The 26,767-nt window shown below is 27.6% G+C and overlaps 1 protein-coding gene across 1 annotated transcript; it reads right to left on the minus strand.

Annotated features, from left to right (window-relative positions):
• Positions 1-7,738: 7,738 nt before the first annotated feature.
• On the minus strand, positions 7,739-8,572 carry LOC131625571 (basic leucine zipper 43-like). Its single transcript, XM_058896422.1, has one exon. The coding sequence runs from the start codon at positions 8,467-8,469 to the stop codon at positions 7,909-7,911; it is 561 nt and encodes a 186-aa protein (XP_058752405.1). The 5' UTR covers positions 8,470-8,572; the 3' UTR covers positions 7,739-7,908.
• Between the last annotated feature and the right edge of the window lie 18,195 nt (positions 8,573-26,767).

A 26,767-nucleotide genomic window follows, 5' to 3' on the forward strand; every position in this document is an offset into this window, starting at 1 on the left:
ATTAAAACTACTTTATGTCTCATTCGCTGACTTGTGCGTTAGAGTCTTAATCTAATAATTTCACATTTATTCTTCCATACCAGAAGTATACTCCACCGCATTGAAGCTCAAGTTTATTTGATTTACACATATATCTGGCTCTAGTACAAAACAATTTTCTTATTATATTTCTTCTTTTTATTTTTTTATGTAACAAAAAACACATTTTTATATTTATCTTTTTTTTACAAAAATAATTTTCTTTATGTTAAATAAATACAAAATACTTTGTGCTTTTAAAAAAAAACTCTAAAATATAATATCAAAATCACTTGTTTTATAAACCATAACAGACGAGCTGTACAAAGCTTTGACTATTTTAACTGATCATATAATTTTGGATCATATAATTTTTGTTTGGTGAATTAATAAGATTTACTCAAGATATGCAAAGGGTATTATATTTTTAATAAAAGTTACTCTATAGAAGAAGACAACCTTAAGCTAATAAAAACCTACGAAAAATTAGTGTCACTAAGGTTTTAGTTGTAAGAACGTCGAATTAGAAAAAAATGATTTTTCTCATAGTTATTTAACATACTTTTTTTTAAAAAAGAACACAATTGAAGAATTATTATGTTTTTAGTTATAAACAATTACTCCAGTTTTAGTCATATATAATTGATTCCGTGATTAGTTGAAAGACTTCAAATTTTAAATTACTTGTCTTCTAACAATTTTAAATGATCAGAGATTTTCTTTTCATAGACGTTTTAATATTTTAATATTTTAATATTTTAAAAACTCTCTATTGATTAGCTAATGTTTAATTGTGCTAAAATAAATAAATATTCTATATTATTATGGTTTAATTATAATAAATATTTTTATGAGATTTTATTTAACTTAATTTAAATGCGTTAAATTTTAAATCATATGTGATAATCCGTTGTCTTTATGGATGGTCTGATTTTTAGCACAAAATTTTAAATTTTTCTTAAATATTCCACTTTTTTCCCCGGAAAAAAGTAATGTTTCCTTCTTTTATATATATATATACAAGGTTTCATTAAAAAAAAAAAAAAATCTATAGATAGATATACATGAGCCCAAAAATAAAAGCAATAGTCGTCTCTAGAGTTTTATAATCAAACTTAAGGCCCAAAATCTATCCTGAGTCTCAATCACTCTTTTATATTTTCCACCACACACACTCAACTGTAGCAAAACTCTTCATTTATTGGATCCATTTTCATACTTAAATTGAATCCAAACCATCACTATTTTAGTGCTCCAACATGGGGTTCAATTATGATTAAAGATATGAATCTTGATTAAACATAACACATGACCTTCTATTCCACTTGATTCCGAATGAAAATGGAAATCAAAGGAATAAAAATGAAGACTACATGTAATAATTACCTTATGTATATTATTTTTAGTAGAAATCAAACTAATACACAAAATGTATTATATGTAATTTTAAAGTGGTGTGAAGTTTTATATCCAATTAAAAGTAAGTTCACAACAAAATAAAATGCACTATGTTGAAAGAAACAACAAAAAATAAAGAATAGATATACAATACACAAACATAACATAAAATAAATTTGAAATAGAAAAAAAATAACAATTAGAGAATAATAACATCATCCAATGTCTTCCACAACCTTCGATTACCGATCAATTCTAATTCTTCGCGGAATAGTTAATTCATCTATGAAAATTAACTTCTGATTTTCATGTTTTCCACATTTAAACATTCATCTCTCTATTCATCCAACCAAAATTTCTCCAATCTAGAAATTTAGATCGCTTGAATTTGAACTATAGATCTCTATTTATGTAATAATATTTAAATTAAAATAAATTAATTAGTTAGTTTGTAAAAAAAATATTTAAAAACAATTTATTAAATATATTAGTGAGTATTTTAATATTTAAATAATTAAAAAAAGTTAGAAAATTAGTTTGTTAATACGTTAGTAGTAAGAGCAAGTAAAATAGTTTGTTAATAATTTAATAGTAAGAATAATAAATAATTAGAAAAATAGTTTATTAGTAATTAAACTATTAAGTAAAAAATTTAGAAAATATTAAATTAATATAGTATTTTAGTAAAATATAATTATGTAAAAATATTAATTCAAAAATAATTTAATAAATTAATTTGTAAATAATGTTTTAAGGGTTTATAGTAGTTTACCCCCTGTAATATGAGCGTGTTTCGGTTTACCCCCCACAGATGCCAAAGGCAGGTTTTGACAACGGTTTTTTTTAAAAAACCATTGCCAAAAAGTAGGAGGGGGGAAAAGCAAAATTCGCTAACATTACAGGGGTGAATTACTATTAACCCATGTTTTAAAAACAATTTATTAAAAATATTAGTAAATTATTTAGAATTTAAATACATAAAAAAATTTATAAAATAGTTTTGTTAATAACGTAGTATGTAATGTTTTAGTATAATATCTACATTATTTGTCAATAATGTTTTAGAAGAATGTGTTTAAATATTAGTAAGTGTACTCAATGTTTCCATTAGTTTTAAATATATGTTAGTTATTTGATATAATCTACCAAAACTATAAAAATTAGTCCATATAGATTAAAACTTCTTTTTAAAATTTAAAAGTCAACAATGTTGTACATTTGCAGTATGAATTATTATCTCTATTATCTTACTTGGATGTGTGATAGATTGTTTCTAGGAAAAACAAGATTTAAACCACATTTTAAGAAAAGCTTTAAAGGGTTTATCACATTTGCATTTGCTCATGAATGTTATCGAAGCGAAGGAGGAGTAAGATATTCATGTATTAATTGTGGTTGTAAATGTTTAACTAGTGATCAAGGTGAAGTGAAACGTCACTTGGAGAGAGTATGTTTTAAGGAAAATTATTGGATTTTGACATCTAATGGAGAAGAACTGCCAAATATTTGACTAAGGATTAATACCGAGGCTTCAAGCATTCAATCACATATACAACTTCAGAAACAATTTAATATAATAAATGATATGGTTGGTGATGCATTTAGGATCAATGTTGATTATGATGAATGCCTCGTTCCTACTATTCGGTTCGACCCCCACCCTCGCAGTGCCGGTTCGAACTTTAATTGATTTTCACTCTCGTGACAAACCATTTTAACTAAACTTAGAAACAAATACAATAACAGAATTTTATAAAGGTTTAAGTCAACTTCGTTACCGAGTCCCTTTGGAAACGACGATCCTCACATATCAGACTCACAACGATTTAGCTAGACATATTATTAATTAAACACGAATTAAACATAACGATTGCAATTAAGAACAACATGGTAATTAAATTAAAAATGATAAACAACAATACTAATAAAGCAATAAAAGGAAACCTGTAAAAACTGAAATAAATGAAATAAATGAAATTGGAAATTAACTTCAATAATTTCGGCAGAGCTTCGCCTAATGCTTGGATGCCTAAAACTAGGTATAAACATGCCTTATATAGAGCTTCCATGTTGCATAACTGCCTTTTGAAGTGTACAAACTGTTGAGAAGAAGTGGGAAAGTGGACAAGAGTGAGTCCAGCTCACTTTCACGTATTCAGCTACTGCAGTCAAATGGCAGACGCCATTATGCTCATGACAAACATCGTGAGCTTTAGTGGACTCTGATGACGTAGCTGATGTGATGACGAATGCCATTAGGGTCATGGCAAACTCCATGCCCCAGAACCTTGTATTTTTGCACTCTTCTTCACCATATTGTTTCCTTTTCCGCTTCTTGGGAACATATGATCCATAATCAACAAGAACTTGAAATGCAGACATAACGAGACATAAAAGCAATGAAACATAGCAAAATAACGGCAAATAATAAGTGATAAGAGTCTAAAAACATGATGCATTTTCACGCTATCATTTTCTGACTCTAAACTATCAATGTGTGTGAGACTCTTGGCTGCCAAGTCAAATTAGAATGTTCTTGATTAGTGTTTAGAATTATTTGCAAAAATGATGTCGAATGCAACTCTTGTAAAAGAAAACATGCCTTCAAGTAAAAAAGATTAATTGTTGTATTAAGATTGCATGTTGTTTTGGACAATGATGGTTTGAAGAGGTTGTGGATTCGACAATGAACTTATGATATATCCCATAAACAAAATTTTACTATGGAAGTTGCTTTGATGTGGACTATTAACGAATTTCCTGCATATGGCATATTGTCTGGTTGGGGGGCATATGGTAAAATGAGATATCTGCATTGCATGGAATAGACAAAGACGTTTACTTTCAAAAAAGGAGAAAAATGTTTGTGGTTTGACTGTCACTGTAAGTTCTAGTTAGTCAATGAAGAGAAAGTTAAGGAGAAAAAATGCAATAAATAATAAATAAATTAAAAGAGGGTTACGAGAAGTTTAGGGGGAGAGAGAGAGAGAGAATTGTAACCGGTAACTATTATTTTTGATTGAATATGAAAGTCAAATTTATTTTCATTTTGAAACATCCAAGAAAGAGAGTGAAAAATTCAATTAAAAAAATTTGTAAAAACATATCTATAGAAAAATAGTTTTTTGGGTTTAACTAAGTTGTGGTTTTCTATGAGAGAGTGTTCTTAAACACTTATATCATTATTAATTTTAGTGTGCTTCAGAATTATTGATCTTCCACAAATCTGACCCGAAAGTCATATGTTCAGAAGAAATAAGAATGCTTTTAAAAAATGTGTAAAAATAAAAAATTGACCTCCCCTTCGATTGTCAGCAATAGAAGTTTGAAATTTTTTAAATTATCAAAATTCACAAACAATGGAAAATTTTCACAGTCCTAAGATAAGGGGACAAACACAATTGGACAATTATAGTCTATGGAAAAAATTGATAAACTATGGAAAAAATTTACATCTGTGTAATCGAAAAGTGTTGAGTTAAAGCTAGCCTAGACGACCGAATAAAGAATTATTAAAACATAAGGATAATTGTAGTCTAACTCCTCAAGAAGTTAAAGCGGTTTGTATATGGTTAAATGAATTGAGAATGTTTGATGGTTATCCTTCTAACTTGACAAGGTGTGTCGGCGTCAACACTAAGAAGTTGCATGGAATGACAACTTATGGTTGCCATATTTTCATGAAATGTTCGTTTTCAATTGTTAATTTCCCTACCCAACTATGTGCTTAATCTATCTAGTAATTTTTAAAGACATTTGTAATTGTATGTTAATTTTTAAGAGTAGATGAAGCCTTTAAGTTGGAGAATTTATTAAAATGTATATTTTTAACTAATTTCAACAATTTTCAATAGATTAATAATGAAAATCTCTTATTCCACTCCTTGGGCTTCTTAGGCACCAGATGCGCTTTCAAAAATGCCTTAATATTTTCAAAGGTGTATCTCTGGAAGCATTTTGTTTACTCAATGTTTATCAGTGTAAAAATATTCCCATAGATGCACCTCCAAAAAAAAAAAACTAAATTTTGGCAAAAAAAAAAAGTGTTTTCTGATGTATATCTCCGAAAACAGGAAACATAATTGAAATTACCCTATGTGCCTAAGACTATTATAAGTTGCATTGAGATATTTTCTTAATAATATATAAGAACTTAGATGAAATCACTCATCAACATGTAAACTTTTTTATTTGTAGGAAAAAATCATTAAAATGAATTTTTTTTATTATCACATTTAGGTAATTTATATGAAAAAAAATATAAATCGACAGTTTAAAATAATTTATTTTATACCGTCAATCAATCAACAACTTATATTCCGTTAAATCACTTTTATATTTTAAAATTATATTTATGACATAATAAATTAATAAATTTTTATAAAATAATAGTATAAAACTATTTTATCCTGTCAATGCTGCATCTTTAATCGCAATTTATATATTGGAAAGAGCATTAAAAATTATTGGTACACTTTTTTACCGAGTAAACACTTATGAACTAGCCAACAATAATGGGATTAAAACTAATTTTGAACTTGTAGAAATTATAGAAAGGGATTGAACAGTAAAACAAAAAATAATATTATGTTTTTTTCGTTTCCTTTTCTGAGTTTTCTCTACTTCATTTAAATATGTTCACATTAGATTTTATTATTAAAATTATAATTGGCCAACCCTATTTAGCTTTTTCATAACTTTGGTTTGTAGCAGTAAAGAAATTATTAAGACTAACTCAAAATTTGGCCTAAATTTATTGATGTCAATATCTCATTCAGGTGTTACTCTCTTAAGATTTTGCAAAGGACCACATGAATGTCAAAAAGATGTCACAGATATACAAATATACATATATATATATATATATATATATATATATATATATATATATATATATATATATATATATATATATATATATATACAAATATATATATATATATATATATATATATATATATATATATATATATATATATATATATATATATATATATATATATATATATATATATATATAAAGTTCAAAAAATTATTTTATCAAACCATATCATAAAAAAAGGTACATTATTGGCTAATCAATAATACAGAAAACTTCTGTTAGATCTCTATCAAACTTTTAATTTAATTTAATCAAAACATAGGAAAGAAAAAAACGAAAACTGAAGTTGTATTCCAATAATATGCAGTCAAGGTAGGTCTGAAAAAGCCAATAAATATTGTGATAATAATTTGTAGTGGGTTGGCATGTCCAAATGTTTTTCCTTTTTATGGCAACTTTTCTATCATATCATCCAATGACCACTACATACACTTTCTTTTATTTCAGTGTCATGTCCAATTCCTTCCCTATCCAATTCCACCTGATATAATTACTTCCATTAATTCATTATTAGTCTACACTAATCATTATATTAATTAGTTTCTTGGCTTCACCTTCATATAGATTTCTTTTTGCAGTTTCATATCTTCTATATTATATATGATTTTATCTTTTTCTTCCTTTCTATCTAATCCACAATTTTGTAGTGTTAGTGTTATTGCTTGAAGATGAGGTCATTGAATGTGTGATTAGTTTTAGTTAAAAGTGAATTCAATATAAAATAGTTTATATTAAAATATATTTACATTAAAATATGTTGAACAATAGTTTTGATTATAAAATCATGTTTAAAGATAAAAGTTAGAACATTCAAATTGAAATAAATTCTAAAATAAATCAATTCTATTTTTTTTATTGTTTTCTAGAAATGAATCATAATGGTGCTTCTGACTTTTCTATGTGCCTTCAAGTTGGTGTTTAACACATTAATTCAACATGTTTATAGATAACTCTTAAACCATTGGTTAATGATCTTTGAATGTTTATATTATGCTCTACAACATAAAATTAGAGAATTAATTTATAGAAAACTCTTTAGAGTGTAGTGTCATTTTAGTCATAATATATTAAAATTATATCTTGTATTAGTTATTTTATAGACCAAACTAACTATCCGATCTCCGATCGAAGACACATTTCATAACTAAACCTATAAATAAAAAATATATTTAAAATTTGAATTAAATAAGAAAAACCATATCTAAGAATATTTTTAGAGTCGATTTTAGAATTGAATATCGAAATTTAAAGTAAAATCATAATTTTAATCAGTTAGAAATCCATGCATGATTATAAAATATTAGCATTATGAATCTAAAAAAACTAAAATAGATGTTTCCCTTAATTCTTGAGTCTCTTTAAATGTTTATTACTAAATTTAGAGACTATAATCCTCTAGTGTCAAAGTTAATGAAGTGAAAAGACTAAAAATAAAAAAGCTTAAATCAAGTTATTGCCATATATATTATTTTCACCTCATACATAGCTAAAAAAGTAGGAAACTACTAATATTGAATTCAACATAAACACAAAATAAAGAAATTTTAAACCAAATATATAAAAATTTGGCCTTACAATCTTCAAATTATAGCCAAGAAGATCCATAGAACTTAGATGGAATTGTTTGAAGAATCATCTCTAAGATAAGTATCTTCCAAGGGACTAAAAGAAGGAATCAAAGGACTATGAATTTGCATGTCTCTTATCATTTGTCTAAGTTCCAAAGCTTCTTCTTTCAGCTGAGAATTCTCTTGAACAACTTGATCATGATTCTCCGAAACATGGTTAAGTTTCTCTATAAGTTGATGATTTTCATTCCTCAGCCAAAGCACTTGTGACCAAAGTTCATCAAGGTGTTTCTGTTTCCTCATACGCGATCGACGAGCCGATTCGCGGTTCGATATCATCCTTCGATGTTTCCTCTCGTTGATGAGGCTTAGGTTTTGCTCATCAGCTTCATCAGAAGTTGAGTTGTTACTTATGCATGAGGATTGAGGACTATAATTGAAGTCATGGTGAAATTGAGGGGTGTTTTGGTAATTGAATAATTGGTTTGAGAGTTTTTGGAGATGGAATGTTGGATTAATGTTGTTGTAGGTTTGTAGATATGGTGATGTGTTTGATGGGATCATGTAATTGAGTCCGGTTGTTGTTGCTTCTCTTGTTTGCATGTTTTTTGTTTTAAGATTTTTTTTTAGGAGATTAAGGAATTTTGAGGAAATTAAGAATTGAGGAATGGGAGTGATGAAAGATTGAAGAGTGAGGTGAGGAGAGTAGGTATTATATAGGGAGAAGATAATGATGGAGTGGACCTACTTGGATAATAGTTGAGTTCACAATGTTGATGTTTTTGTTAAAAAGTTTTTTTGGTATGTTTTGATTGAATGCCATGTATACATCATGTGTATATATGGTTTGTTTTAGTAATCCTATTGTTCTAGGAAAAAGTATTTTAATTAGAATGAAAAGTAAGTTAAATTTAATAAAAAATTATTTTAATAAGGGTTTAAATTTGAATACTCTTAATTAAGTAATTTCATATTCTTTAAAATTTATTAACCACTTAAAAAATAGTCAATTGATTATACTTAAAACACCCCTACATGTTTGTACATGTTATAGTACTAAATTTGTGAAGTTAATTTGCTAATTTTCAAAATAATTTGTTTTTAAATTAAAAAAACCTTTATGTAAAAATATGGGGTCAATGTCTTAATTGGTGAAACCTACAACATTTCGCAAAAATATATATTAAAAAAAAAAAGTTAAAAGTGAAAATTTGTAAGCCTCTTCTACGAACAATTTTTGCCATTTAAAATATCTTTTTGAAATATGAATATTTTTTTACTATTTACCATTGTTTTTAATGAATAAGTATCTTTTGAACTTAGGGCCGGTTTGTTTTGGCTTTTTTTAAAATGATTTTTATAGTGTTATAAAATTTTGTGAACAAATATTTTACAAAAATTTTTTTTTATAAAAGCTTCAAATAAAATTTTTGTTTGAATAGTTATTCTTAAAATGTGATTTTAGGTATTTCATCTATTTATGAGAAAAAAAATTGGATATCAAAATTTCAAAAAATCACTTAATTTTGAAGCTATTTCAAATAGATTTTCATAAAAATTATTTTTGAAATACAACTTTTTGAAAAAATTGCGATTTTGACTAAGTTTTAGTCTTCAATAATCTATGTTTTTGTTCTAGGATGTCAAAAATTAGTGTTTCATTTTAGAAAAAACGAATATAAAAAAATTTGTAATATTTTAAAAAACGATTTTGAAAAATCTATTTTCAAAAATACAAAAAAAAAATTATTCTTTTAAAGCTGAAACAAACAGCCCCTTAATTACATAGACTAATCAATTTAAGTCAAAGAATGTTATAATGACTAATGAGCAACAAATATCCCTCTCAGAAAATATAGCAGTGTTGATATCACATATTTTAATTCGAACTCAAACTATTTAATTAAGTTGAAGAGATCTTTATCATCTCATATGAATATATGCTTTTTAATCTTAAAAGAAACTTTAGATAATGAACAGTTTTCTTTCCGAAACATCAAAAATAAAAATAGCTTTCTTCATTTAAATATTATTTTTTTTTAAAATTTAATATTCGGTCCTAAAAATAATTAATTTAGAGATTAATTCTATCATCCACTAGTGAGAAGATTTCAATTGAAACTAAAGCAAATAAATTGACTTGGCCCAAAATTTATAAACACCAACAAAATTTGAACATAAGACTTAAAAATTGATTCAATAATGATTAACGTTAGACTTGATAGAAAAAACTATAGCTCAATCTCCCACAACTACGATAAAAAAAATTGAAACTATTTGATAACAGACCCTAACATCCAAATTAGATTAAATTCTTCAATAAAATAGATATTGATGGTAAAAGAAAAAAAAGAACGCACTCGCACGCACTCTTGAATCTCAAACATTCACCAAAATATCTATGTCTTAAGGTTTTATTTACATTTATGTGTTTAATAACATACATACATATGTGACATGTTTGTGCATATGGATTATGGATGATGCATACAAGTGGCCCAAAGGGTGAATGCGATTTAAGTTTGTGGATATAATCATTTTGAAGAAAATTATATGCTTACGTTATATAGAGACAAATGAGTTTCACATCATGGGGAGTATAATAACTATAATGGAAGACTGTTATGTTTAAAGCAAGCACAATACAATGTTTGGAATTTAAAGTCATTTTTAATATAATAATGTGTTAGTGTACTTCCAAGATCATTATATGTTTGGATGTGGATAGTATTCACTTAAATGACATAAGATTTTGGTGGAATATTGTGGAAAAACAATTGTTAGGTTGGCTTAGACTTCATTGGACTAGTTAAATAATGTTTTATATTGTAATCATAATCATAATTGTGGTTGTAAGTTCATGTTTTAGAGGCTTCTATAATCTTATATAGTAATTGTAGTTAAATAAGGTTGCATCATCATTATTTACCTAACTGTAATATTTTATTTGTTTTAAAGATTGTATCATAAATATTCATGATCATTTAAAAATGATGATAAAAGTCAATGGTGAAAAATTCTTAAAGGTGTCAAAAAATAAAATATATAAAAATTGTTTAAAAAAATTTAATAAATTTGAGTTTTATGCTCTTAGCAACAATATTATTTAAAAAAAAAATACAATTGATAAAATTAAGAGTCAAACTTCCAACTCGGACTAGTCGTAAGGAGTAGGATGCTTGTGGTAAGCTGCCTTGAATATGAGTATGAGTTCACATATTAAATCACATATTAAATATATTTACGTGGCACTTTTAAAAATTCATCTTTATTTTTCAAAAAAAATTAATTCTTTATTAAGTGTTATGGGTTCAACACCTGATAACTAAAAAAATCTATTAATTTAACAAATAATTACTAATAACTTTAATATAAAATAAATTATAAACTTTAAAAATGGTTTATATATTTTTCTTGTAATCTTTTCATCTATTTCATCCTTATTATTATATTCTTGAAAGATAAAATTAATTCTATTTGTTTATTAAATATAGATAAATTATTTAAATCAATGTAATACAAATTTTGTTTAGAAAAAACAATACAATTAACTATTTACAAAAACTTAGTTGATAGATGAACATATAAAGTAAGACAAAAAATAAAGTATCAATCTTAAAAGATTTAGACTAAAATTTTACAATCGAACGACTTAGACTCTATGTAATCAATCATCACCGTTAAAATCAAGATCTAAGATAAAATGATGATATGTTGATATAAAAAAATTGAAAATTTTGACTATGATGATATGTTGCATAGAGTTTGATCAGTCGCTCGAATCTAGAATTTTTTCAATTCATAAAATGATGAAGATTTAACATTTTAAAAAATATTGGAATGTAGAATTTCCGTCATCCATAAAATGATAAAGATTTAACATTTAAAATGATGATATGAAACAAAATTATTGAAAATTTTGACTATGATGATTGGTTACACAGAGACCGAGTCGTTCGAATGTAGAATTTCTCTCATCCATAAAATAATAAAGATTTAACATTTAAAATATTAAAAAAAAAGGAAATATAAAATAAAATTATTTAAACTTTTTTCATTTATTTGTTATTTTAAAATTTAATTAACAGCATCTTACTTATCATTTCTATTAAAATATACATATAATCCAATATTACTGAAAAAATCATCAATGTTCCCGCGCATCGCGCGAGTGTCAGTCTAGTTTATAATAAAAAAGAATTTTTTATTATTTGATCATATAAAAATGAACGGCGTTATGGCTCTTTTCGTCCCTATTAAAATCCGCCATTTATAAAAGTTATGGCTTTTTTCGCCCCTATTAAAATCCGCCATTTATAAAAGTGTTTTTCAATTTAAGTATATGTTTTAGGTTTAAATTCAACACTAAAAATATAATATTGTGGAATTTTTTGAATTCTGGTTTGTTCTTATTTAGACTAAAATTTTTCATTTTTGAAGTTGCACACAGAAGATATAATTATTCAAATGGAAAAAGATTTTTTTTAATAATTTTTTTCACTTAAATTTTATAGTTAATGTCACTCCTTATTTGTAAAATTTTTAGAGAATATTTAATATTTGTTTATAGCTCTGAGAGAGTAAATTATCAGACTCTCACAATTTCAAATACCATATTATTTATTTACTCTTCTTAACTTGTTAAATTGGTAACAACTAAGAGACAAATAAAGAAAGTTTAAGAATATTGATGACTCAAGCACCATTTCTATTGGATCATCAAAGACAAAAATGTATATATGTAGGTTAAAAAGAAGCCAGATCATTGACCCATCAGCATTCACTTATTTTATTTTAAAAAAGGATTAGGTATTTGATACTTATCAAATTCTATTAAGTCATGATAATGACGATTTCAATAGTGAAATTAATCACTAACAACACTACTAGAAGATTCAGTTTCACATGTAAATTATATGCTAGGTGAAGTGTTAGAGTGCATCATGGTGCTGTGTTTATTTTAGCTTCGCAAAGAGTTTTATAGGTTTTAAATTTTGATCATAAAGAGCATATTCTCATGGTTATTCCACATTATATTGCTCTTACTTGAACAAAATAGTATCATGATGGTGAATAGTAAAAGATTTCAATAAGTGCTTACTAAAATATAGTTAAAATTTTTGGTTATGTGTGGCATCTCGGTTGAGTGTAGTTAAGTGCTCTATTATTTTTGAATAATCAATTTTAAACAACATTGTTGATTCACCATAGTAACTATTTCAATCTAGGATCACATTTAATCTACATTAATTCGGGTCATTCGACCTTAATTGATAAATATTGTTTAAAAAATACACTTGTCCTAAAAGTGCACTAGATCAAAGTTGTTCAATTTTTATGGGTAGTTCAATGACAATGTCATATGATTTGTTGACAATTATCTTTTGAAAAAAGTGTTCCTCAAATAAGGTTTTTGGACCTCTAACCCTAAGGATGGGGTATAAATGCTAAAATATAAATCGGATTCATGTATATATTATTCTAACTTAAAAACATCACACTTACAGGCGTTACTAGTTTAAGCATCAAAGTGTTTGCAGATACATCCATACCGTCAGACTAAAGCTAGAAGACCATTTCAGAACTAATCATTATATCAATAGTATCCCACAACATTTGAAAAGGTCTACTCCAGACCATTTGGCATCATTTGTCAAAACCAAACCTAAGAGCATGCTTGAGAGTTAGGCCCTTTATCCCTTTAGCCTCGACCGGGGGGGAGGGTGCTACTATTTTGAAACACACAAAAAACGTCACTTTTTTTAGAATCGAAGTTAAAGGTAGTTTATATATCACTCACAACCTAATACTTGAGAGTTAAAGGTAGTTTATGCATCATAATTAAATGTCTTCTTACATATAGACCATTTTAAATTCCATAGAAAATCAACGACTTGTAACTTTTCCTCATTACAACCTAATAAAAAATTCTTAGTGGTCCATATTTGATTAAATACTTGTGATTATATTCTTAAGATGTATATCAAAATGAATTTTTTGCGATTGCAAGTGTATAATTTGAGATAAACACTTACTTGATTAAGTGATACACTTTACAGAGATTGTGATTTATGACCCAAAAAATTAAGCTGTAGAAGTTGATAAGGGACTAAATTAAGTAATTTTATATAGTATTTATTAATTTTTTAAAATTAGATCAACAATAAAAAACCTAATTTATTAAACATATTAAATTGCTTAGGTTTTAATCATGATAATAGTTTGTATGACCTTTTTTCACTTTTCTTTTTTTGCAGGAGAAAACACAAAATAATGATCAATGATCAACTGATCTAGGAACTACAACAATTTTTTAGACGGAGAAATTAGTAGCCTAGCAATGAAATGAAGATAGTTTGAGAAATTTTAGAAAAAAAACATCTCGTGATGTGAGCAGGATAGCCCGCTTAGGGAGCAATGAAAATTGATTTCAAAAATTTTGTAGGAGCGTTATCGTGAGGCGATCAAGAATGCTCATCTAGAGAATTAAGATGGTTTGAGTAATCAACATAGATGACCCTAGCATAAACTTCACTATGAAGAAAGCTTTCTCATGAGGCGAGCACACATTTCATCTATTGTATGTTTCTTATCCAAGCTCTTTAAATAGATCATGTAGGTCAAAAATTGTGATATCACATTTTTAAAAGACGGAAATTTGTAAATAACGAAGAAGCATTGTGTTCTCATCAAGTTGAAACTCATCTACTTTAGATCTTCAAGAAATTGGAAGCGATTTTACTTTCTTTTCGTCTTTGTGTAAAACAAACATGAGTATGAGTAGCTAAATTTTCTTGTGTTGAGATTATTTGTGGTTAGTTATGAATCTTGTAAAACCTTTAGTCTAATCGTTATATAAAAATTTGTTTTCAACATACCAGTATTGTTATTCTTTTCTATATTCAATTATTTATTTTACATATCACGTTCATATCAATATTCATTTTGAATCCCAAAAGCACGAGTGTTGGCATATATTCATTTATTCCTTTTACGTGTCATCTTTTGAAAATTTGTTTTCAGCATATCAATGTTACTATGAATCTTGTAAGACCTTTAGTCTGGTGACTTAATACATGATATATCTATATTATTAGTTTTTTTTGCCTCCATACCTTCATACTCGTGAGCAAGCTCAATTTTTTTCTTTTAGAATAAGCTTATGAAACTTGAAAAGGCGTTGAAGAAGGTACAAAAGTAGAAATCTGTGAGATGGAATACATATTTATGTGAGGAATGACAAACTTAGCAAGTAGACCAACATTTTCCCCTTTTATAAATAACCCGTAATCACGATTTAGACAATATATGACATGTTGCAAAAAAAGATTGAACTTAGAAAATTGCGAGCTATCAGGGTGGTCGGTTGAGAAAGATCGTGTGCAATCATTATGCTCTCTATTAATTGTTGAATGCTCGAACTATAATGATTACTTTTTAAGAAGTTTGAGAAACTTTAAATCTTTGAATAATTGAAAATGTTAAATTTTCCTTTTTCAAGTTAATATTTTGTGAGACATCTTTATACACAAAGTCCAAAGATTTAAAAACTATCTTCGAGCAAGGTAGGAAGATTACTAGAAAGAAGCAAACAAAATATCTTCAAAGCAGAAATATTGAGAACACACATTTGAAAGACATAGAAATAAGGATATGGAAAGCTAACAAAATAGACTTCTTAATTTTTGAAAATTTCTTTAGCTAACTCCCTATGGGGGTCACCCCCAGCGAAAATCCCAAAATACCCCTGCTTCGGAAATGAACTTCCGAAGCGCTTTTTTTTTAAAAAAATTTCCATAATTCGGAAGTGCATCTCCGAAAACACCTCATGGGGGGTGTCTTCGGAGATGAACTTCCGAAAACACCTCATGGGGGTGAATTCGGAAATGAACTTCCGAATTATGGAGAAACTGTGTTTTTTTTTATGTTTTTTCTTAAACTGTCTCGCATTTTAATTAAACGCAAACGCCAAATAAAAATAAGCAACAGATAAACTGAAAATACTAAGATGATAAATTCAATCCAAAAACACTGTGCGAAAGATACAATCTGAAATCAAAACAAAACAAAACAAAACACGTCAAACAAAACAAAAACACGTTATTCTGCCCGACGAGCGTTACAAAATACACATCAAACAAAACAAAAACACGTTATTCTGCCCGACGAGCGAACTCCTCCGAATGAAGATGATTATACCAATCCTCATCCCACTCAGTCTCAGAACCATCAGCGTTGATCATGACTCTCACGCCTGAAGACTGAGCCTGCACGTCCGAGCCATGGACCCCCAGGGGACGAGAAGCAGAACCAGTCAAAACCTTCTTCTTCTCCTTCACCTCCTTCACCTCCTTCACTCCGCGAGAGCACGAGGTTGAAGAACCCTTTCTTCCCTTAGCGCCACCCATTCCTGCGTAAAAATGAAGAAAGAAAGGTCCATGAGACCTCCTTTTATAAAAGAAGAAAGGAGACAAAAACGTTTGGGAAACAGACAAGTCATTAAAGAACAAAGACGTTGGAAACCAGCGACACGCCGTCAAAGAAGTCAGAACGCATGCACACAAACTTCAAAGAAACAGGCACAATAAACAAAGGCGTTAAAAATAAAGTACTTGCAAATTAAAACGGACACTCCCTACCCTCTCTAGCCGACGCAGTCTGGGTCTCCCTACCCTGTCTGATGCGTGCTGGTTGGTTGTCTGACATGTTCCTGTAAACAATTGAAATCGATTAATATGCGAGACAAAATAAAAAACTAAAAAATTTGAACTTCTGATACAATTCGGAAGTTCATTTCCGAAAACTGGGATGGAGGTGTTTTCGGAAATGAACTTCCGAAACACCCCTGCGATGGAGTTTTCTGCAACTTCCATGGCAGACCCCAAAATCAAACATAAAACCAATTCAAAAAGCTTCTAAACAACCTAAATACTACTAACAACCAGTCCATATATCATTTATGCAATTGAAACCCTAAATAACATGCATTTGAATAATGAATCTAACAAATTCAAAACTTACAAATTGAATAATTTGTGGGCTTTTGAATGTTGTATAGCAATGTGATTGGAGCCTTGATGCAGCCTTGGAAGTGTGTTTGCACAAATTTTCGCCTTTGCTTGTTTTTGATTTGAGTTAGGGTAAATGAATGGGGGAGGGGGAGTGTTTTGATAAATCTGCATAACGCGCAGCATTTCGGAAATGAACTTCCGAAATACTGTTTTCGGAAATGAACTTCCGAAATAAGACAATTTTTTCAAGAAAAAAGGCGTTTTCGGAGATGCATCTCCGAAAACACCTTTTTCTTGCATTTTCGGAAATGCGTTTCCGAAGTCAGGGGTAGTATGGGGTTTTCACCAGAGGTGGACTAGAAGGTAGGGAGGTTGGCAAAGAAATTTTCTAATTTTTTTTAAACAATTATACTAGTTTTTGTTTACACAAACCACAATCTCAAAAAAAATTAATGAATTCATGTCTTCTAAAGTATTAGTTCATAAAATACAAATATCTGTACTCTCATAATTCAAAATTTATATATAATATATTATTCTCTTTAGTTAATAGACGCAATATACCCTTTTATGGGTTTTTTTAACAATTTGTTTACTTTTAATTCTATTTCTTTTATGGGTTTCTTAACAATTTTTTTTACTTTTAATGCTATTTCTCTAACATTGAACTTAGATTATTCAAATAACTCTCACCAATATCTAATCAACCAATCAATTTTTGATCATTTAGGTTATAACATTTACCATATTAATAAAAAAAAACACCCAATTACTCGATTCATTTGGAAATAGAAAGAGATGAGATTGAATAGATATCCTAACCACACAAAAAAAGTGATATAACACAAATGGTGTTGAAATTATTGATCAACAATGGTACTTTCAATTGTATCTTCCACTAACCCTCAAGCCAAAATGCAATAGAAAGATTGAGAAGCATAAATGCTAGTATGTATTTGCACTTTCCCCCGTGTGTGTAATTGAGTCTAGTTGAGTAATTGAGTGGATTCAATGGTCAACAATTTCATAAGACAGATTTTGACTCTTCTTTCCTTCTTGTCTTTACTTTGTCTCTATTCTTCTTTCTCTTTATTTTATTTTTCTCTTTAATTATCACATCACATTATACATAAAGATGTTTCTATATTAAAAAGAAATAATGTTTAACATCATTTGCTATTAGCATTGCATTTATAATAATTTAGTAATTCATTTGTGTTTTTCTTTGATTATGATGTAATAATATGTCTAGGAGTTGTAATTAATCTTGAATTATTAATTCTAGTATTTGTAATAGGTAAATGAAATCAGTTATCATTAAGCTTTATACCTATGGTCTACATCGTACATGACATGTACTTAGTAGTACTTACTAATTTAGTATGCATCTTATTTCTCAAATCAAAATTGTATTTTTCATGCAATTTTAAATCAAAATTAGATATGATAAATAGACATGTCTCCTTTATTTAAATTTTTGTTTTAAACTTTTATTAGAAAAATGAAAAATTGAATATATTAAATATTATAGACATAAAACTTTAAACTGTTTAACAAATTATCGGACATGTTAAAAATTACAAAAATATACTTAAGTGTTCGAGTTTGTAAAAATTTTATAAAAATAAAACGACAAAACAAACAAGTAGAAATACAAATTTAAAATATTGACTCGTTTATAAAAAATAAAAAATATTAAAAAACCATACATATTTATTAGATCGGTCCGTTTTACATTCATGATATATGTGTGGATTTATTTATTTTAAATTAAAGTAATTTTTGTAGTTTGATCGACACTTGGCTAATAATGTTAAGGAAAACGACAAATGAATAAGTTAGGAAGGGAGAGCAGAAAAACGCGGGCGCACAATAGTGGGGTCCATGCTAACGAGCACGCATGGGTACCTATGCCACCATCCTATATCCCTATTGCAGCATATCGTCAACTCAACAATTAGTTAATTTTCTAATCTTTATTTCTCATTTTCTTTTAAATCATTTTCACATAAGTTAACAATATAATTGTACAAACTAAATTCACACTTAATTAGAAAACAAAAACATAATACTTAGAATCATTTTTAAAAAAATTCATTTTAAAATTTTTTCATAAAATATGTAAAAATAAATTCTATTGATTGTTAGCTATTAAAAAAAAAAAGAGAAAGCAAATTAAATATTATTTATATTTTATTTTATTTTCTAAAGTATTTATTCTTAGAATAATATATATATATATATATATATATATATATATATATATATATATATATATATATATATATATATATATATATATAATACATTAATTTTTTTTGTTATAATTTATGACAAAATAATATGTATTTTTTAATTATATTTCAGTATGAAGAGAGTACTAAAAAATATTAGTTATTTTTTATTAATTTTTAAAATAATTTTAAAAAATTCAAAATCAACAAATTATATAGTTGAAAAATTATTTTTTGTTTTTAAAAGAATTAATATATCAATTTCAAAAAACAAGATCTAAACAAAAACAACTTTTTAGAGCTCAAATGTTTACCACCAAACAAATTATAATTATGAGAAAGATTGAGTTATTATAAAAATAATTGTTAAATAGATTTTATCTCAATCTTGATTTATATGTTGTCGTCTCAAACTAATACACATCATTCTTTAGGATGGTTTGCAAGACATAATGGTGTTGATGTTGTATTTTTGGAACAACTTTCTGTTAAAGAATGTTGAAAAAGTTCCCTAAGATTGCAAGTGCAGAAAATCATTCATGATTCTAATTTAAACAAAAAAGGTTGTTCAACCTTTGAAAAGATATTTGCAACAAAATCTGTAAGTGCAACGATGATGATGAATATGGATTTTTTTTAATATTCTGTGTAAACAATCTAATGTTTTAAAAAAATTAATATTATTCACCTCAATGTACTTCTAAAACAGAGGGGCTTACTTATTTTATTTTTCTATTTAAAAAAGAAAATACACTTCCCCTTTGTTTTTTCATAAAAACTGAGGAAATATGTTACACAGCTACAACAACAAATCTCTATCCGACATTCTTAAAGGAACAATGCTCAAGATATTGCCAAGACATCAATCTACAACATTATATCTACATCCACCATTATATATATTTCTTGTGAAAGCATTTGCCTTTATAACATTTACTCAAGATAATGAAATTTTGGAACTTAAAGAAGCTTGAAAAAATTGTCTATGATGGATTACAATACAAAATGTATCCAACTAGGTGTGGATTACAGCAAAGATGTGTTGTTCTCCAAGAATAACAACTACCGTGTAAACAATGTAATGTTAAAAAAAAAAGCTTATACACCTTTTACCTAGCTAGATTTTTGTCAGAAACTGAGGGTAAAATTTTGGCATGATAATTGAGGATACTGATCACCGTCCTTAAACAAATATATCTCGTCCATTTCATGAGTATCAATGTTCAATACACTTCCATCAGTGATTCGCGTGAAGCCTAACAGACATCATTTATAAAAGCATTATGAATATCAATAATTGTTAATAAAATATATAACATGAAAACTTTGGAGCGTAAAAAACTTGGTAAAGTTCTCTAAAATGGATTGCAAGAGCAGAAAATAAATTGTGAAGAAGTTGTTATTGATAAACTAAGATATGAATGATGAGTTAGTTTTGAAAAAATTAAAAGTGAAGAAGTTGGGTTTCGAACCCATGTGCATAAACATTTTTTCCTCGATGTTTTAAGATTCGAGGGATAAAGTTGATACTTTTTATGATGTCATTCGTTACCTTGCTTATGTAGTCAATGTTAAATACATCTCGCGTCCGTGGTGAAACGTGTTATTTGTAGTAGTGATCACATAATTCCTCAAACAAATCTCAGTTTGGAGTCATGTGTCAAGTGCAACCTGAATCCATAGCCCATTCCTTACTCGAATCTCTGCTATAAACCACCAAAACATCAGATGATTCATAATCATCTTGAACAATGGTTGCATTGTCATTGTTCTTACCATCGCCATAACTCTTCAACTTGTCAAGACATACTTTTTTGGAATGACCTTCCTTCTTACAGTGGTAACACCTAATAGTAGGAGCATCACCACCATAAGACTTTTGTGGACCTTTACCCTTCTTCTCAAACTTACCATCCTTCTTTAAGAATTTTTCTTTTACGGACAATCCTTCACTAATAGACGATGGCTTGTGATCCTTTCTTTCATTCGAATCCTTTGAGTACAAGGTTGATTGAACTTCTTCAAAGGTCAAGGACTCTCTTCCATACAAAAGAATTTCTTTAAAGTTAGCATGAGATCTTGGTAAACCACACAACAGTAGCAACGCTTGATCTTCATCACTGATGGTAACCTCAATATTCTCCAGATTAAGAATCAGCTTATTGAACATATCCAATTTTTAAGTCAAGACTTTTTCCTCACTCATCTTTAATGAATACAGAGCTTGCTTCAAGTAGAGGCGATTGACCAACGATTTGGTCATCTACAGACCTTCGAGTTTTGTCCACACACCAGTCGTCATCTTCTCATTTGAAACCTGTCGGAGAACCTTAACACCAAGGCTTAATATGATGGTTATGTGTACTTTCTCTATCATCTTCGTCTTCTCCTTCTCTGTTAGGGCAACATCCATCTTTTCTGATCCTTTCAACGCTTCTAACAAGCCCTGTTGAATAAGAAGGACTTGCATCTTCAAGCGCCATAGACTAAAATCATTCACTTCGATGAATTTCTCAATCTCACACTTTGTTGATGGCGTCTTCTCCTCCACGCTCACCGTACCAGTTTATTGTAATGAGAGTCGTCAAGAAAAAAATTAAAACTATGAGAAAGATTGAGTTTCTCGAACAAACATAATAAGCCTTTCAGTTTTACAAAAGGGAGAGAAGAGGGATGAAGAAAAAATCAGGATTAGTTAAAACTGTTTTACTATTCACTTTCTAAATTAGGGTTAAAAGATTACAAGTGAATAACAACAATCAATGCTCTCTAAACAATATGATATAACCAATCTATTTATAGACTACTAAGCTAATTTAAACAACAAGCTTACTTAAGCAATTGAGCTAATAGACTGACCCAATTCAACATGATAATAAGATAGCATATTTCGACAATTACATGCTGGAACGAACTTTGACTACAGTATACAAGACTTCAACTTCTATCTAACTAACCCTTATCAAAACTAGAATTCGATTCAACTACCAATATATATATAAATATATATATATATATATATATATATATATATATATATATATTTATAATCTAGAACATAATTAAGTATTCACGTCCGTTTTATTATATTAATAAGTTTAACATCGTCATGAGACAACTCCTGTCTTGAGTTTTCTAATGGTAATTTTTATGAGGTCAACCAAAAAAAATTAGTTTCGTTTAAGTTGTCGTTGGTTTACAATTTTTTCTTTTTAAATTTTTTGTTTTCCACATTTTGTAATCGGATAAAAGTACACCTAATACCTTTGAATATAATCTTTGCTTCTAAAATCTTTTCGCATCCTTAAATCCTTTAAACTTCTTATTCACCCGCCTAAAGCCCCTATGATTAGAGAAGTGTTTTGGACTCCTCCAGTCAACCCTTGGGTTAAATGTAACAGTGACAGGGTGCTCTTGGTGATCATGGTTCAGCAGCTTGTGGTGGCATTTTTTGTAACCGCACTGCTGATTTTCTAGGATGCTTTGCTACAAATATTAGCACATCTTTTGCTCTACACGCGGAACTTATCGGGGCCATGACAGCAATAGAAATTTCTAAACAAAAGGGTTGGAATTACCTCTTGTTGGAAACTGACTCCAAGCTGGTGTGCAAAGCTTTTTCGAATCCCTTGATCTTCCCTTAGAAACTCAAGAGCAGGTGGTTGGACTGCCTTCTCATAACTTCCAATATGAATTTTACAGTATCGCACATCTACCGTGAAGGCAATACCTGTACTGACACTATTGCCAACATCGACCTCTCAATCATTGGCAATCTTTGGTGGGACTCTATTCCAGATTCGGCCAGAATAGACTTTGCTCGCAATCGTTTGAGTTTTCCTTCTTTTCATTTTTATAATAGTTGAGGGTTTATTGGCTCCATGTCCCCCTCTTTTTGTACTTTCTTTTGATTAATGTATTTGCAGTGCTGCTCCTTGCACACCTTTTGTTTAAAAAAAAAATTACTTCTAAAAAAAGTTCACGTTAGTTTTAAATTAATTAATTAATCTAGAAAACATAGTTTAAGTGAAATTTTATTATATTAATAACTTTACACCTTCATGGGACAACTCTTACCTTCTTATCTTGGTAAACTTTGAAACCTAACTTACATATTTTTTTTGATAAGGCATGAAGTTCAACGATTTAAAAAATAAATACTCCGTACGATTTTTTATACCTATATACAATAACTTTAACATTCTCAATTCTAGTGCACTATTTAATTTCTCCACCTTTATGCATATTGAACCATTGCCACATGTTTACTTATTTGTCAATACATAGTCTCTTTAATTTATAATTCATTCTACTTTCTCTTAATTATTTATGTTTTAATTTTTGTGGGGTCTTTAATTTCTCCTTTTTAAATTTAGGGGAGTAAGCATGGGTTGGAGATGTCACATGAAATTAAGTATGTGCACCCCACTATCACAACTCACATTTATTATGACAAGAAAGGTTGAGAGATTTCATCAAATATACACAAACATTTTATCAATCAATTCATTTCTTTACTTTACATCAACCAAAACTAACCCTAGCATCACAAATTGTTGAGCTAAAGACCAAACAAAACAAATTTCACAAAATTTAGGGATCTTTTTATGAGGAAGAAAGGATCAAGACATAAGAATCTTTGATATTGGATATATGTACTTTAGTACTTTATTATAAGCTTTATTATACGACATTTTTTTCAGCAAGAATCTCATAGGCATATTGCATTTTTCATGCTTTATGTTCTTTAGCATGTGAAAAGGTATTTTGTATTGGCCAAACATAATCGGCATATCTCCTTTCAAAGACCAGTACAACTAATTTATGTCTATAATAACAAGATTCTAATATAAGGTATGCCTTTTACATTTTATAAAATAATATTTACAAATGTGTTTAAAATTGGAAGAAGTCATCATTTTATAATCAGATTTTATAGATTGAATTAGTTTCAATTTAAATTATAAATATAATATTAAAATCTCGTTCAAAATCTTTTAGATCATTTACTCTCATACTATTGTTATCGACTCATTTAGATTGTCATGTCTACCTTCCTTCACTTTGCTCTCTCTGAAGATTTAATGCCTATTAATTTACAGAAAAAAGATTAAATTATTGGATTCATTGAGTTGTGTTTTTCTTCTTTTCTCATTGTTTTGCTCTTCTCTTTTCAGTTTTTTCGACCTAATCTTTGCTGAATTTTGTTGTTTTTGTATACTTTTAGTGCTCTCTACTTTTTTGGTAACATTTTACTTCTCCTTTATTTTATTTTACCATATATGATTTCTTCTTTGTTATTAAAAAAATCATATATTAACGACATAAATTCTTTTACATGTCTATTCAATCAAACTACATCATATATTTGTGAAAATATTTAAAAATTAATTTATATAAATAAAATTTTCATATGTACATATCAAAAAAAATGTATAGTGATAATATAAATTTATTAATTATTAATATTAAAAATGAAATTATTTAATGTCAGGCTAATTTTTTTATTTAATTACTTTAAAATAAATTTTGTGTTAAGATTGCCAATATATAAACAAAATATTAGGATATCAAATTTTTTTAGTCTTAATTACAGTTTTACTCTATTTTATCTGATTTACGAAATTTATCCCGCTATTTTTAATTTAAATAATTTTGGTCTTCTTCTCATACTTTTACACTTAAAATTAATTATGTTTCCATTTTTTAAATGATATATTTCTATTGAAACATGACAAATTATCGTATATGAACCTACTGTAAAATTTTATAGATAAAAATATAAATTAAAAATCGAATATTTTATCATATTTTCTATGAAAAAACGTGAAAAAGTGATAAAAATTGTTTAAATTTAAAATTGAGAATCAAAACTGTAATTTAGCCATATTTTTACCGATTCAAGAACTAGATTTGCAATTCACTTTTTCTAGTTAATATTCTGAATAAGTATATTTAAATTTTTTATTCTGTGGATTTATTTCACATTCTCTATGCAGAACAAGTATAATAATGAATTAGATTTGCTTGCTGCAGCATAATTTATTTGCATGTACAATAATAATATATTGGCTTACGTACTTCTTTTAAGTTTGGAGCACTAGCAATAATGTGGATAAGAAAGATGTATGTGATTATTTTTTTAATAAAATTTGGTCATAGACCAAAACAGTATCTCCAATTTTCTATTGGGGTACATAAAAAATGTCTCTCGTCATCAAAGATAGTTGTAATTTATATAAGGTATTGACAAAACTGTCAAAGATTATCCAATCACATAACATACCAATGGTAATTAGATTTAGTGGAAGAAATTTGATATCTATAATTAGTACTAAAATATAAAATTAGTGAAATTTTTAGTATGAGATTTCTGCCATCTCATTCAAGTATTTTTGAGATAACTTTTATATTAAAAAAAATTATCAATTAATAACTTGCATACTGTTGATATTTGATGAGTATTGGTAATATGTTAGATTTTCAATTGAGTAGTGTTATTTAGTACGAAGTAATTTGAAGAAGAAATGCAAGAATGAATATGTGTCACTATTTTAGTGGTCAATTTTAAATTAATTTTAAATTTAATTTCCTTTTTAATAGGGATCATGGGGTTGTGGTGATAATATATGGTTGAGATTTATTGTTGCATTTCTTATTTTTCTATTTTCTTACTAATAAACATTTTCCTTTTCAATTAATTAAATGATGGAACCTAATTTGATTTTATAATGGTTAAGTGCCACTTCCATTTAGTATCTACCACTAATTAGTTTAATGATTACGTCCTAATATGATTAAGCTTCAAAATGGTGTTTGATAATAATCCAATCAAAAGGAAACAATGGGAGATTAGGCTTAGAAGATATCTTGTAATGCTTTTTGGAGATTTAATTAATAGCCCTTCTAAAGCCTTGGACTTCAAAGTGACTATAAAATTAGAAAAATTAACTTCTCTAATTACATATCATGGAAAACCCCAATTTTCTATTGGGGTACATATGATAGAATTACAATTAAACTTCAAACTTCTAAAGTACAAATTTTGAAAGTATTGTGTTAAAGACTATATTAATTAAATTTTTATGGATAAAAATTACAGCTTTCAAGTATGTAAGGAAACAAAAATTCACTATATGTAATTTAAAATCGACTGAAGAATAAGACATTTTAAACTCCTATTTTATTTTTAAAAAATATTAATTTTTAAAATATATTTAATTTTTAAATAAAAACAAGTTTATTATAAATTAGTTAAATAATTAATATATCTAATTTATATATTAATTAAATGTATTAATCTTTAGAGATTGATTTATTGGTGAAAACTTGAGATCTAAAAGTGTGCTCCTCTTAAGATTCTACTAGGTGTTAATAATTTGTGTTGGGCTAACTCTGACTTAAAAAAGATTCCGCTGGTAGACATTGAGATTACCTCCTTTTAGATCAATCGATTGTAAGGTGAAATACCAATTTTTTTTTTGAAAAAAAATAATTAAATAAATTAAAATATATATTTTTAAAAAAATAATAGAGAGAGTGGTATAAAGAATATACCTTACAATAAGAAGATAAACGTGATAACTTAATAAAATATTTGACCACAAATCATAGTAAAACTTTGATACTTTTTCAACCTTTAATTTTAATCCCTAA

Source organism: Vicia villosa, unplaced genomic scaffold, assembly GCF_029867415.1.
Source record: "Vicia villosa cultivar HV-30 ecotype Madison, WI unplaced genomic scaffold, Vvil1.0 ctg.000222F_1_1, whole genome shotgun sequence".
Lineage (NCBI taxonomy): Eukaryota > Viridiplantae > Streptophyta > Magnoliopsida > Fabales > Fabaceae > Vicia > Vicia villosa.

Coding starts and splice junctions, on each gene's coding strand:
- LOC131625571 (XM_058896422.1), bottom strand. CDS start 8,469: ATGCAAACAAGAGAAGCAACAACAACCGGACTCAATTACATGATCCCA.